At 42.1% G+C, this 15160-nt stretch overlaps 2 protein-coding genes across 5 annotated transcripts; one reads left to right on the top strand and one right to left on the bottom strand.

The window, feature by feature from the left end:
- Window positions 1-86: 86 nt before the first annotated feature.
- Window positions 87-8783, bottom strand: hnrnpm (heterogeneous nuclear ribonucleoprotein M). Of its 4 annotated transcripts, XM_080734975.1 has the most exons (15): window positions 8512-8783; window positions 7614-7795; window positions 5829-5881; window positions 5111-5118; window positions 4737-4830; window positions 4236-4622; window positions 3574-3777; window positions 3410-3473; window positions 2860-2982; window positions 2730-2771; window positions 2324-2392; window positions 2126-2227; window positions 1412-1983; window positions 818-869; window positions 87-511 (listed from the first exon to the last, which is right to left on the bottom strand). In XM_080734975.1, exons 1-15 carry the CDS (start codon window positions 8583-8585, stop codon window positions 348-350), a joined length of 2190 nt encoding a protein of 729 aa, XP_080591101.1. In that variant the 5' UTR covers window positions 8586-8783; the 3' UTR covers window positions 87-347. The 4 variants fall into 4 exon arrangements, with proteins under 4 accessions (XP_080591101.1, XP_080591099.1, XP_080591098.1 ...); XM_080734973.1 differs by lacking the exons at window positions 2126-2227; window positions 5829-5881; window positions 7614-7795; window positions 8512-8783 and having other exon boundaries at window positions 5111-5620; XM_080734972.1 differs by lacking the exons at window positions 2730-2771; window positions 5829-5881; window positions 7614-7795; window positions 8512-8783 and having other exon boundaries at window positions 5111-5620.
- Window positions 8784-10290: 1507 nt separating this feature from the next.
- Window positions 10291-14837, top strand: LOC308285130 (ras-related protein Rab-11B). Its single transcript, XM_080725848.1, has 5 exons — window positions 10291-10414; window positions 11751-11946; window positions 13267-13460; window positions 13576-13656; window positions 13765-14837. The coding sequence occupies exons 1-5, from the start codon at window positions 10375-10377 to the stop codon at window positions 13908-13910; spliced, it is 657 nt and encodes a 218-aa protein (XP_080581974.1). The 5' UTR covers window positions 10291-10374; the 3' UTR covers window positions 13911-14837.
- The last annotated feature ends 323 nt before the right edge of the window (window positions 14838-15160 follow it).

Here is a 15160-nt window from a genome sequence, read left to right as displayed (position 1 = left end):
ATGATTTATAGATTAAACATTTGGGCTGGTTGTACAAAATAAAACACTCTTCATTCTTGAAATGACTAAACCAACCAAGAAATGTCCAGATTTTCACATTTTATTTATCAAAAACACCTTACAGGTCAAACCTAAATGATAGGTGAAGCATGATGTAAAAGAAATAAAGTCAACTAGAAATTTGACTAAAAAAAATTAAACATCGAGAACAATATCTAAAATAACACAACTGCACTGTTACAAATGCCTAATAAAGTAACAAAATAATTATAAAGGTCATTTAACAGACAGGGGGCTGGGATATCAAAGCCACAACGACACGTCAAATGTTGTACAGACAAGCTGGCTTATGCATTCCTATCAATCCTAACATCAATCTCTCTGCCGTTCAGCCTGTAGCCGTTCATACTCCGGCAGGCGCGCTCTGCGGTCTCGGGGCAATCGAAGCGGACCACACCACAGCCCTTGGACTTCCCGTTCTCCATCTTGATGTCGGCGTACTGGACCATTCCTGTGGTAAGTAGATAGGAGATGATGTGTGGTGAGTTGACAAATATATACAGATACACATACAGTTTACAGTTTAGGCATTTAGCAGACGCTTTTAATCCATACATACTGTATGCGATAGACGTATATCTAACTATTTAATCGACTGAATGTCTGTCTGATAGGAAGAGGAGGTGGGGTGTGTGCGTCTCTCACACACACAGGAGAGGTGAGTACAGCACCTGGGTGAGGGTGGCCTACAGGTAAGGACTAGTGTACACATTTTGTTCTATTCCATTGTTAAATTAACAATAATACAAAATCTTACCACATGTGTTGAAGGTATCCTTCAGCATCTTCCAGTGGAAGTCAAAGGGCAGCTGGAAAACAAAGTACAATCAGGTCACTTTGAAGCCCATCTGAAGTCATCGTAAAAACACATCAATAGAATGAAACGATGGCCATCTTGTTAGAAGATACCCATCTGCCAACCATCCTTCATTCTGCAGGAGTTTCCTTGATTTCAATTACATGTGATCCTTCATTGTCATTTTCCCTTGGTTTGGTATCAAACTCCCAAAATGTACCAACCGGAACACAGGAATTTATAAAATGATTATGGTAAAAGTTTCTGGCAAGGACCGCTCGTCAGTGCATGCAATCAAACAGAGATATTCACGTTTAAGTAACAAAGGGTTTACGGTTATTATTAAAGATGGGCCTTAAATTGCTTCAGTTATCAAATCAATTTCTGTAGGCCTGCTTACAGCGTTTTAGTAGATGACATTTCAAAATGTACCCAATGCAATTAAAGCAAGCCTGATAAAAGTAAAATTCACCAGCACACAGGACATGACATCTACTCTTAAAATGATTGTGGCAGTGTGATGTTGGCAGGCCTGATCTTGTATGAGACACTCACATTTCTGACAAAGATCTGGCATCCCTTCCTAGGGTTGCCAGCCCCAGGGCCTCCTGCTGCAGCTCCTCCGAAGGAGTTGCCACCAAAGCCTCCACGGTCCATGTCAGCAGGACGATCAAACTGGCCACCAACACCGCCGCCGCCTCCCATCCGGTCCATGTTGGAACCCATCCGGTCGAGTCCTCCGGCTGGGAATCGGTCGAGGCCACCAGCAGATCCCATGCGGTCAAAGTTGTTGCCCATCCTGTCGATGCCGCTGTTACCCATGCCCACGGGGGAGCTGAAGTCGAGGCCGCCACTCATGCGCTCCAAACTGGACGGGCCCAGGCGGTCAAACCCAGATGGGCCGAGGCGGTCCATGCTGGAGCTCATACGGTCAATGCCAGAACCAAGCCTGTCCATACTGGGCCCCAGCCGGTCCATCCCCGAGCCCATTCGGTCAAAGCCAGAACCCAGCCTGTCCAGCTCGGGCACGCGGTCCATCCTATCCATGCCCATCCCTGCTATGCGGTCCATGCCAGCTCCCAGCCGGTCCATTCCAGAACTCATGCGGTCCACACCCATGGAGTTTCCTGCAATTGCGGGGTTAAAAAAGAAAAGCAAAGAGACAAGCAAAAATGTCACATCATGGGACCAAGTCACAATGAACACCACACCTTATGAGACACGCCAGGGGAATTATATTTAAATTATCAAAATCCTGAAAGTACTAACCCATTCCTCTTTCAAAGGACTCTCCAAAATTATTGCGAGACATGCCCATTTCATTTCGACCAAACTCCCTGTCAAAAGCACCACCAATTCCACGGTCCATCTCTGACAATGCAAGAGATTAAACCATTAGAAAAGACCAGCAAAACGTGAAAATGTTCCACGCTCGCTGTAGAATACGCGTGTGCCTCGTTTTCTTACCATTTATTCTGCCCATTCCAGAGGGTGCGAAACGGTCCAGGTTGTTCATCTGGCCAAAATTGTCCATGCCTGAAGAGTGTATGGTCGAAGTATTAACAAAAGCAAACAGTAACTTCTACCACTATTAAGCTTTATTATTTATGCAACATCCCATTCTCATGCATAAGAATGCAACTCAAAGTGCAACACATACAGCAAAAAAAGAAAGATAAGGCACATAAACAAAAACTTCAGGAGAGTTAAAAACAAAATTGCTGATTAAATAAAACTGAAAGAAGCATAGATAAAATGCTCATTAAAAGCTATCCATTTGCCTTTCAAGACAAAGTGGGGGCTTTTAATGGATGCTTCAAGATGTTAACAATGTTTGATGAGACCAATGGATGATGCATAAAACCACACACACCTCCCATGCGGCCTCCCATGTTTCCAAAGCCTCCATCCATTCCTACAAGTCAAAACAGCCAACTGTGATTAGCCATTGCCATAGCAAAACAAGGAAGGTTTTAACATTTAAAACATGCCATGCCATTTACCTCCAGGGCCCATGTTGCCCATGCCTGCTGCTCCTCCACCACCACCTGCTCCTCTGTTGAGTTGTGTAGCATCAATGGGCTGGCCTCCAGGCCCCAGGCCCAGACCAATACCACTTAGACCGCCTGAAAGAGTCGAATAATACATTTCAGCTCCGTCAGTCATGGCAATACATCTCTAGGATTTGGAACATTTGCCCAAAAATAGCCGATCTGCAAGCTCACAACGCGTCGTGACGCCTTGTGACTGTGAGCTTGTAGATTGTCTATTTTTTGGCAAAGACATTTGATAGATTGAGAAAAAGACTGTATCAAGTACGTATATTATAAGTACCTTTTACCAATTATAGAGGGTTTAAGTGGTACCGGATATGCAGCTCGGCAAATAAAAGGTGAATTGATCCCAGTGCATGACAGAGGACGATATCGCGATAAATTAAATCTCCACGATACGATTATCATGAGTGTTTTTTTATCACGATAAATGATAATATCGCTTATCGTCCCATCCCTATTATGTAGGGTTGTTTTTGTTCGTTTTTTTTTTACTTACGTGGAAGAGCAGCTGGTCTCTCAGGTGGTCCAAAGTCTTGGGCCTTGGGCATGGACTTCTCATCCTGAAAATGACAAAACAAAGTATTCAAATAACGTTCAGGTCATGTAATTTGTTCCAAACTTAAAAAAAAGGTATGTATAGTATAGGCTTAAGCAACTTACCAGTTTAACATGCATGACCCTGTTGAACAGCAACTGACCATTGAACATGGACACAGCCTGGACCGCTTCGATGGGCATGTCGAAGGTGACCGTACCCATGCCTCTGCTCTTCCCGTCCTTGTCCTCCAGGATGTCCGTCCTCACCACCATGCCTGCCATGCTGAACACCTCCTTCAGCTTCTTCCAGCCCACTTTGTAGTCCAGCTAGAAACAATAGAACAGACAGATCGGGTTAGTTGGACGTTCACATTGCAAGCCAGGCTTGAAGCTGGAATATAGATCGTGAAAATGTTGTCTCTTAACCCATTCAGAACGGGTACACATTATTGTGCATCATTATTCTATGCTTTAACCAGTGAAAAATAGCAGATATACAAGTTCACAGCTGCGAGCTTGTAGATCTGCTATTTTTGAAAAATCGTGAAAATCAGCCCCTCACATTAGCCATTCAAAGATTTGCACTCATTTTCACGATTTTTTAGAAATCTACAAGCTCACAGCGCTGTGAGCTTGTATATCTGCTATTTTTCACTGGTTAAAGCATTCAATAATTCTAGGCCTAAATGGATTAAGTACACCGCCTAAATATACAATACATAAATAATATTCCTAATACATTCACGGGAACATTTTTTTATATCCGAAATAGAGGGCCCCCTCACATTAGCCACGAAGACTGTGCTGCCGATCTTGCCAGCCTGCAGGCCATGGATGATCTCGTTGGGAATGTTGGGGTTGTTCATCAGGCTGGGAGGGATGTTGACCGTTGGGCCACCAGGGCCAGGGCCCATGCGGTCCATGTTCATTCCACCGCCGCCCATTCGATCCATGTTCATGCCACCACCTCCCATGCGGTCCATGTTCATGCCGCCGCCCATCCGGTCCATATTCATGCCGCCGCCCATGCGGTCCATGTTCATGCCGCCCATGCCTCCTCCGCCCATGCCTCCACCCATACCCCCCATGCCACCATGGCCTCCCTGGGGTCCTCCACCCCCTCCTCCCTGGGCCTTGTGCACTTCCCTCTGAGCGATGATACCATCAGGGTCCTGTGGAACACGGGGAAAGAATTTAGTGGAATTCCCAAATCACTTTTTAACAGTAGTCAAAATTCACATTTCACATTAGTTTCATAGCTCATTATGACTTGTGGCTTAGTCTACCTCTTTGACTTTCAAAGGACGTCCATTGCAGATGTGTTTGTTGACCTTCTCCACAGCTTTCTTCATCAGCTCCTCAGTCCTAAACTCAACAACACTGTAAAGGAAAGTCCAGTGTTAACAGGTATGTTACTATGTTGTAATGAATGTAATGTAATAAAAACTTTCCTACTGCAAGCTACAGATCGGTGTGTGGACTTCCCTTCATGTTGTAATGAACTACCAGATTTTGGGCAGGATTCTCTATTCAATGTTTTTGTGTACATCTAAATTTAACATTAAAATGTGACTAACCAAACATGCATTAGTTTGTACAGTTATGTCCATATGTCTCATGTACAGAGCTTCAGATATTAAAGTGATTAAAATGTACTTACGCGCATCCCTTTTTGATTGAAGACGGGGTAATAGCCCAAAGAAGAGGCGAAGAGAAAAGAAAATTAGTAAAAGCGAGACATTGAGAGATGGAACACTTCAATTGAGTACACTTCAGTTGAGTATTTTTGGAAAAATTGAGTATCATGCACAATCAAACACTCATTTGTAAAGGCCTTGAATTTTAGCCTTCAATAATATTACACATTTTCAGATCTCACAATCCTCTTCACCAGACACTTTGAAATTCCAGAGAGCGTGGTGACTCTTGAACCACTAGAAGTATTTTCCGATCTCAAAAATCAGAAAATCCACAAACAAAAAGGGGATTCCCTACAACAAAGATATTGGAAAGATCTAGCCCATTAAACCAATTCTAAAGGAAGGCATTACATTTAACAACAATCTAACAGCCATGTTTCAACCGGACTTGCGGACTGGACCACATTTATACTATAATGTTCCTAATGAACAAATCCAGCAACCACGGGGACATTATCAGCTACAGCAATCCCACAGGACTGGCTACTAAGAAACCTGAAAACCTGTATAATTAAGCACCGACCCGTCAGTCAGTGCCACGGACGACACCAAACACTCCTCAGTGTCACCATCTCTGACACTCCCCCCAACAATGAAAGTAAATAAAGAAACCCAAGCAGACAAAAGGTTTGTCTGGCTTAATTCATAGTTTTTATTATGCATTTTTTTTGCACTTACCCTTGATTTGCCTTCTGCGTCCATTAAGTGTTCCACGTACGTTACCTCACCCACTATAAATCAGATCCCAGAGACGACACACACCAAGGGAGAGAAGCCGAGAGAACAATTGGGATTTAGAGCAGAAACACAAGAGGGGCTGGCCGGTGACAGTGAGCTCGGACTGACAGTCCTGAGCCTTCCCCCAGCACCTCAGCAGCAGCAGCACAATCTGATAGAGGTCTACAAAATGCAAGCTTGCGTCTTATAGAACAAAATGAAGACTTCTTAGCCTGTCCCTGTTGAAATCCAGAAACACCATAAGCAATAGATTGAGGACAACAACTCTTAAGTAGCTTATCAGCCCTCCTGTTTGGATATTGCCATCAAAAACCATCTTCTATGCAAGTTTAATTAACCTGTTGGCAAAAACCATCCATCTTCTGGCAATAGATTGAGGACAACAACTCTTATGTAGCTATCAGTCGTCCTATTTGGATATTGCCGTCAAAAACCATCTTCTATGCAAGTATTATTAACCTGTTGGCAATTTCAAGATAGCATAGCTCATTCAATGCTTCAACTCATATCAACCCTCTTTTTTGCCAAATGTTGCCGTTGGAAACCACAGGCTAATGCACCTATACATTTGCCCATTGTATCTAGGAGTTCATCTACACTAGCAAAGGGCAGACTATGATATCTACAAAAAGCTGTTCATCTCTGAAATACAGTGAATCTGAATTTTGATCCCACGTCGACCATAACCACGCCTTAGCTCTAGATGATGTGTCTGTTCAATGAAAATGGACATCACTGGCCAAACCTCTAGCCACAAGGACAGGACGCAAGAAGCTGCTTCATTTTGTAGACCTGTACCCCAAGAATTCCCGCACACACATCAGTTTGGCACAACATGGAGATCTGCTGAGAAAACATTTGCCACGCCAAGGTTCAAACCTAAAAAAGAAAATGCAATTTAAACTCCACAGTCAATTATTACAAATCCAGTACCAAGTACTGAAAATGGATTGGTTATACCTCTGGAAACACATGCTTCATCACATTAAAGCAGATGCCAATTTGATGCATTGCTTTTCGTATATCTGAAGCTTGCCCAAGCCATTTAAGCTGTGCAACTTCTATCAAGGAAGTCTGATTAAACAACACATAAGTCATAAATTAACAGTTGATGCGACCCGTAGGCTACTCCATACTGTTTCAATTGTTACATGAAGGTCTCAAAACAATTCTCCAATTGGCTCATATCCAAGATTGCAAACAGTTTTGCTAAATGCTGGCATAATGCACCTGACAGCAATTCATAGTCTCTGAGCAAAAAATAAATAAATAAATAAATCACGTCGATGAGGCTGTAGGCCTATTCTTTCATTCGTTTCACCATTCAGTGTCACACAAGCTATTGAAATTGTACATTTGTGTTAACATCTTGTACAACCTCAACGTCATATGAACCATATGGGCTTTGGCAATTATAGAGCAAATAACAGATGTCTAAAAATCCATGTTCACAACACTACAAAATCTTAAAACTATGGTTTTCAACTATGGTTGTCAACAAAGTTGACCAGACACATGCCTCTCGAACTTGAGGACTCCTCTCATTCTTTTTCTCTCCAGCCAATTCCCATAGAACCCAGGCCACAGTGTACGACTTGAGTCCATGAGCAATTTTCCACCGAAACCCTTCAAAGCAAGCCAAAGTGATCCTTCACAGTGACCAATGAAGATGTGTCTTCTACCAAGTTGTACAATAAGTCAAATTCCTATGTTGGGAGACGTTACCTTTTTCTTTCATCAGATCTTTGAGTGCTTGCCATTTCACATCGTAGGGGATGTTGCTGACAAACACTCGGTATCTTTTGTTCACGTTTCCATAGGGTTCAAAGCGCCCGCCGCCCCCTCTCTTCTGAGGCCTTTCCTTCCGCCCCCCCGTGGACTCGTGCTTGGGCTTCCCATTCATCTCGCTGTGTGAGAGGGAAAAAAAGAAGAAAAAAGAAAAAGAACAATCAGTGTGATCAAGTAAATATCGAAGATTTAAGTCCCTTTTAGTGCCTCTGGCATTAAAAAAAGGCCAAATGTTCCAAGAATAGAGGCCGAAATTGTGAAAAGAGCAGATCTACATGCTCACAACTATTTTCACAATGGAACAGGTTGAGTCAAACTAATGTAATGCCAACTCCTATAATTCCAGTGGGATTAGTCAATATCGACGATAATGTAATACAGCAAGGAATGCTGGTGCAGCATAACCCATGGCCATAGATTAACATCGTATGTGGGGAAAAAACACAAAACACGAACTATGAATTAAGGAACGTAAACCTTTGTTCCCATTTGTAACAACGCATTATAGTAATTACGATTTAATAAAAACGTAGCCTATATAAATTAAATGTTGGCCGGACGACGTGAATTCCAAAGCACGGCTGCTTAGGGATAGGTCGCGTTTCTAAAATGGCGCACTTTTAAATTACACAAATCCAAGAGAAACGATGGGCAAGGAAAGGGTCCTTTGTTGCGCGACGAAAGGTTCGTGCGAGGTATCAATTATCATCTTTAAAATGTAGCCAATGTAGCCTGTTAGCAGCAGCTATAACAGGCTACACTGGCTGAGGAGCTAGCTAGCTAACAAAGAGCCTAAAGGTTGAATGAATGAATGCGTGGTGGAAATGGTCGTTACCCTTGCTGCTTGGCTGGCTGGGCCTGCGCCGGGCCTGTCTTCTCTGGAGCACCATCGGCCTTTTCAGTCGACATCTTCTTGCGCAGTTTCTGTTGGCTTTCTTGTTTAAAAAAAATGCGAACCGAAATTCCCTTCTTTCACACTCACTCCGTTTCTGTTGATAGCTAACTCGCGTAGGCTTAACTTACTTTACTTAAGACTGGTGATGTGTATACGAACGAGTAATATTGTTCACGACCGTGGCAGAAGAAGAGCGGCGTCTCGTTTCCCCAGAAGCTAACGAAATGGCGGAGAGAGAAAAAATGTCGCTGGTGTTTGTTGTCTCGAGCTGGCAGCTGATTGGAGGAGAGGAGCCGGGGAGCATTCTGGGAAGTGGTGTTTGTTATCTCGGGCTGGCAGATGATTGGAGGAGAGGAGCCAGGGAGCATTCTGATTGGAGGAGAGGAGCCAGGGAGCATTCTGGGAACCGCCTTTTGTAGTTTACGACCGCCTTTTGTAGTTTCTTCGCCACTGCTTCTACTACACTATCCTGACAAGAAACACACAACCCCCACAATGATTACCATGGCAACATTATGATTATGTTTTATTTATATTGTGTGATACCATGTAATAAATACAAAAGTATATTCTTATTTATAACATTGCTGCTTCTAGGCTGCCTGCTACTACTAGTACTACTGCAACTATACTGTTTGCTACTACTATTCTCAACAACAATAATTATGATATACTTTCATCCTCTTTACTGGATTGTAAATATTGTATGTATGTATATTATTATTTGTAATAGTTTAGAATCCATTTATAATAGTTTCATAAACGTTTCAATGGGTCAATAGGATTGTTCATGTTTTGTGTTTGTAGTACGAGGGTGTCGTGCCCCCCCCCCCCCCCCCCCCCCCAAATAACCGATCTACAATTTACGATGTGTCACGATCGCCACCCACTCAGTCGCATTGTTAGTTTTGTAGATCAGTTCTTTTTGGCACGCGCTACGCCGTTGTGCGAACTCTATGCTCCTCCCCCTCTGCGGAGCCAGGAAGCACCACCCGGCCTCTCCCCTCACTGGTGGAAAGTAACTAAGTACATTTACTCAAGTACCATACTTATTTCTTTTACTTCACTGGAGTAATTCAAATGTTCAATACTTTTACTACTACTCCACTAACACCTCAAAGGCAAATATTGTACTTTTACTCTACTACAATTATTCAAACATGTTTAGTACTACTAATTAACTACTAAGCTAGTAGTTAATTAGTAGCCTACTAGCCTATTTACTTTGTAGATACATACCATACACCATACACTATCCATTTCAGCCCTAGCCCTACATAGCTACATTTTGGCCATTTGAAAATAGCCGATTTACAAGCTCACAATGCGTGGTGATGCGATGCATTGTGAGCTTGTAGATCTGCTATTTTCAATTATTTTTTTATATATATTTGAAAAGTAATTCTGCATACAGAATCTTTTCTTCCTTTTTTGTACTTTAAGTACAATTTGATACGAATACTTTTGTACTTTTACTATTCATCTACTATTCCACCCAGACTCTTACTTATTTATTTATACATTGCAGTATGATACTTTTACTTTACTCAAGTAAAACATGTGAGTACTTTTACCACCACAGGGTGGGTTGCCTGCTGTGCTGGGCTGTGTGTGTGTGTGTGTGTGTGTGTGTGTGTGTGTGTGTGTGTGTGTGTGTGTGTGTGTGTGTGTGTGTGTGTGTGCGTGCGTGCGTGCGTGCGTGTGTGTGTGCGTGTGCGTGTGCGTGTGTGTATGACAGCCATAGGAGCTGCAGTGCAGTCACTACAGTCACACAAACCAACAACGACATTGTTATAAACCATCATGGGAAACAGAGATGACGAGTACGACTTCTTGTTCAAAGGTAAAGTGGAACATCATCCACGTTTAGAAGAATGACGTTTGAAAGCAACATTCGTGAACTGGCGAAGTTAGCCTCTTTTTCTTTAGCCGTGCTAGCCTGCGTTATTAACAACACTGAATGCGCTGTCAGTGTCAGGAGGATATCAGTATCACTATCTATGGTGATTACAACAACTAACGTTTAGGCCTATCTATATACCCTTTCATGTTTCTATTAACTGAGGCAAGCCTCTTAATACGAGTTATCAATTTGGGAGTTGTTTGCTAGCTAACATTTCTAAAACAAACAAGAAAAAGTCAACATCTATGTGTAATAAGTGTACATAAAGTGTATATATAAGTATAAATAGTGTATAATTGGTGCTAGAAGATGGATAGACATTAATGCCCTTGGGTTTTTCTGCTGACATGATATTATGATATTGCTTTGTTTTGTTTTTCTTGACTATACCTTTCTGAACTGTCATTTTTTTTCTTCATATAAAACAAAGTAAACAAACCCCTTGATAACTTTAGATGTTACCTGATTAAAGTTATAGTGTACGTTAAGTGTTCGATGAAGGGAATTAACATTCAGGTGAATTGTACAGATCACAGTGGCGTATGGTGTATAATGGTATTATACAATAATATGTTATGCTTTTCCAGCCAGAAGCCATTCAGGGACAGGAAGGGAAAAGAGGCTTGGAGAAACTGTTGAGTCAGATTTCCCAGTTTGCAGGTTGTTGGCAGCTTCCTGCTGCATGACTGCTGGCAGGATTAGATGTTTATGAACAAGTACTAACCAGCTATAAGCAATACATACAACTCATCAGTTTCACATCTATTAAAACAATGCTTTTACGCAACAGTATTTTGTATCGTGACTTGAAACACAAGTGGTCTTCAACCCTTTTCAGGTCAAGGACCCCCTAGCTGAGAGTGAGATGAAACAGGGACCCCCACACTAGGGCCACTACTTTTTCATAGATTTCACACATGTTATCCTTTCCGGCAGTGGCTCAGGGCCAGGGTAGAGTTGCCGTCCTAAACACAAAGAATCCTTGAGCAAGACTGAAGCCTTTGTTGCTCCCGGTGAGCAAGTTGGTGCCTTGCATGGTTTGCTCCGGCATTGAGCTTGTAGATCGACTATTTTCGGCCAATGTTCCCCATCACACAAAGATTTGGCGGACCCCCTGTAGTACATTTTAGGACCCCCTGTTGAAGAACCCTGGTTTAAACTTAACTGGATATTAATTTCAGTCATCTAAGTGACATTTTGTGAAATTGAAACTACATTTCAGTAAACATTCTGTGATCCTAATAGAAGCCCAAACTTGTGACTGTTTTGGTTCTAGTTGTTCTGATAGGAGACTCTGGAGTGGGGAAGAGTAACTTGCTGTCCCGTTTCACGAGGAATGAATTCAACCTGGAGAGTAAGAGCACCATCGGGGTGGAGTTTGCCACCCGCAGCATCCAGGTAGATGGCAAGACAATAAAGGCCCAGATCTGGGACACGGCTGGACAGGAGCGCTACAGAGCCATCACCTCAGCGTAAGTTTGAACAATTCTGTGGTAAGGTGCTTTCTGCATATACTGTTCTGTTAGAATGAGGTGTAGTGATGGGTCGTCATTATCGATTCGTTCATAAGAACTAGTTCTTTGCCGTGAATGTGAACAAACTCGTTCACTTCTTGAAACCGTTAAGTTTGCGCTTTCGTTCCTGCCCGCACACCCGCGCGCACACACACACACACACACACACACACACACACACACACACACACACAGGGCAGGCAGGCTTCCTCCCGCGACAGACAGATGGACAGACAGTGGGACAGTAAAGTTTTCTCTAGACAATAGACATGCATGCGTATTGCTATTTGAATTGAAATAAAGGCAGCTTACTGTTGTTCCTTGACAAAAAGACGAGATAGTGTTAGCACCACATTTAAGTATCAAAAGAAATAAATATGCATGGTCCTAGTCTAGATAAAGGACAGGTAGGCACTATAGTCAATTAACATGTTTTAGTTTGAAACCTCCTTTGAATTGAATAGAAGATGCAAATAGTTTCCTACACCTACTTAAGACATGCTAGGAAATCTTTTGTGAGTGAGCTAGGCTGCTTTGTAAATTGAAAAAATTGCATTTGTGGAAATAATTCTCAATCTCAACTAATAAAAATAACTTATTGTAATTATTTATTTACTTTATTACTATACATTATATTACAAAGGAGATGTGCAATTAGATTGTGAATGACAGTGCTGTGTTTCTGTGCAGTCATGTCGGTGGAATCGGATGCACACAGTTGCATGCATAATAGTAGCTCCTGCGCTCCGCCGGGACTGGAAGCACTACAGAACTTTGAACGGATCATTGCTGTGAACATAAACGAACGGTTTTGCCCACCACTAATGAAATGATGAATGTACCTGCACTTACAGTTAGGGCTGTCACGATATGACATTTTACATGACGATTAATTGTCACTCAAATAATTGGCGATTAACGATTTAATTGTGTTTTTGTCGTTGATAATTACATTTTTGTTTGGCTTTTAGGCTTTGAAGTTGCATATGGCAGATATGACACATAACCTAAACACACAAATAAATTACTGACATATTTGACAACTTACTACTTAAAAAATAACATTGATAGTGGAAATAGCCGATCTACAAGCTCACAACGTGTCGCATCGCGTTGTGAGCTTGTAGATCTGCTATTTCCACTATTTCTGACATTTTTCAACATTCACGATTATGACAAAATAATTGCGATAATGTCAAATAATCACGATTAGACGATTATGTAATAATTGTGACAGCCCTGCTTACAGTGTGTCTGTTCTTACTCGTCTGTAACCAGGTACTACCGAGGGGCGGTTGGCGCTTTCCTCGTTTATGATATAGCCAAACACCTGACGTATGAGAACGTGGAACGCTGGCTCAAAGAGTTAAGGGACCATGCTGACAACAACATTGTCATCATGCTGGTTGGTAACAAGAGCGACCTGCGCCACCTCAGGGCAGTGCCCACCGACGAGGCTCGAGCCTTCTCAGGTAAGACCACCACAGACCACCACTGGTGTGTACAACAAAGTGGTGTTTACATACAAATGTAATGCATACTCATCTGTTGGTCTCTAAAATTGACTTTACTCTTTCTCTGTCACAGAAAAAAATACTCTATCATTCATTGAAACCTCAGCCTTGGACTCTACTAATGTAGAGGAAGCATTTAAGAACATTCTATCAGGTATGAAGAGTGGGGGACAATATTGTACAGATCGGTGTATTATAAATGAATCAGGTAATGACGTTTGAACCTAATAAAAAAAAACATCACTTTCTTCCACTTCCACAGAAATCTACCGTATTGTATCACAGAAGCAGATAGCCGACAGATCTGCACACGATGAATCTCCGGGCAACAATGTAGTGGACATCAGTGTCCCTCCCACCACTGATGGGCAGAAAGGCAACAAACTACAATGCTGCCAAAGCCTGTGACACTCACCTTCCTTGCCTTTCTCCGCCTGCGCCACCGCCACACCCACCCTGATATATCACACCTCCCTTTTTGCCCCATCCTCCACATTTCGTTACCATAACACTGCTCAAAGCCTGCTCCACACCCACCCTGATACATCACACCTCCTTAATTTGCCCCCCCCCATGTTTCGTTCCCAACTTCCCATAACACTGCTCAAAGCCAATGCCCTCCAGTCTCAGTCCTTATGTCTTTTATCATTCATTCTTGTACAGTACTTTAATTTTTTTTACCTTTTAACTCACTTGTGCTCTTCTTTTCAGCCAACCAAACAAAACTTTAAAAAGCCTTTGTCACTTGGTTTGTCATGAATGTCGTTCCTCCAATGTAGGAACGAGGCAACATAAGTCTGTGAAAACGGTTTCAACTGCTGTATACCATACGGGAGAGTGTTTTTTGCAGGTCTTTCAGTCCGAGTGTATCAAAAAGGCAACTGGGTTAAGGCAGCGGAAGCTTGTGATTGGCTGCGTGGAGGTGCTGAAAGTCGGGGGGACAGAGATACACACCTAAACCTAACCTTAACCTCAGTAAAACTAACACTTGAGTGTTAAACTGGTCAGACCAACGGTGCTTAACCCAGTTGCTTTTTTGTTGCACTCGGACTGAAAGACCTGCAAAAAACACTCTCTCATCACATACAGTATTTGATGTTCTAGAGCATTTCAATGGTTACCACTAGATGGTGCTGTGTAAATAAACCACCGACAGTTGCGCCATCAGATGAAGCAGTTATTGCAATGGTATGCATTTGTAAGTGTGGTTCTTATTTTCTTTTCTTCTGTGCATCAAGTTATGCCAAAAATACCCAAATTGTGTATTTATTAAAGTATATTTGGCTGGACCTGTCATTGTTTTACTTTATAAGCACTGTAAAAAGATTTACAATAAAGTCCTTACAAAAATATGTGTTTATTAATCTATGTCAAAGATAACTGATTGAGTAGACTTGAGTAGCAAAACTGAAACTGCCAATAGCTTGGATTGTCTCATCGCACAAGTTGAAGGCAGCAAATTATACCATTTACTATTCTTGTCTCACATTTATGCAATACATATGGAAACATTGGCATGAATGGCATGTGGTGTGATCCCCTATGGCTCTTAGCTGTTGCATTAGTCAAAACAACAAACTAATCTTTGACATTGAGTGATCAAAATGTCCAAAACATCTCCTACATGCTGGGAATAAAAGCCCCCTATCAGGGTTAAC

Source organism: Nannobrachium achirus (assembly GCF_963921795.1).
Source record: "Nannobrachium achirus genome assembly, chromosome: 1".
NCBI lineage: Eukaryota > Metazoa > Chordata > Actinopteri > Myctophiformes > Myctophidae > Nannobrachium > Nannobrachium achirus.
The sequence above is the reverse complement of the archived record's forward strand: the minus strand, read 5'-3'. Positions and strand labels throughout refer to the sequence as shown.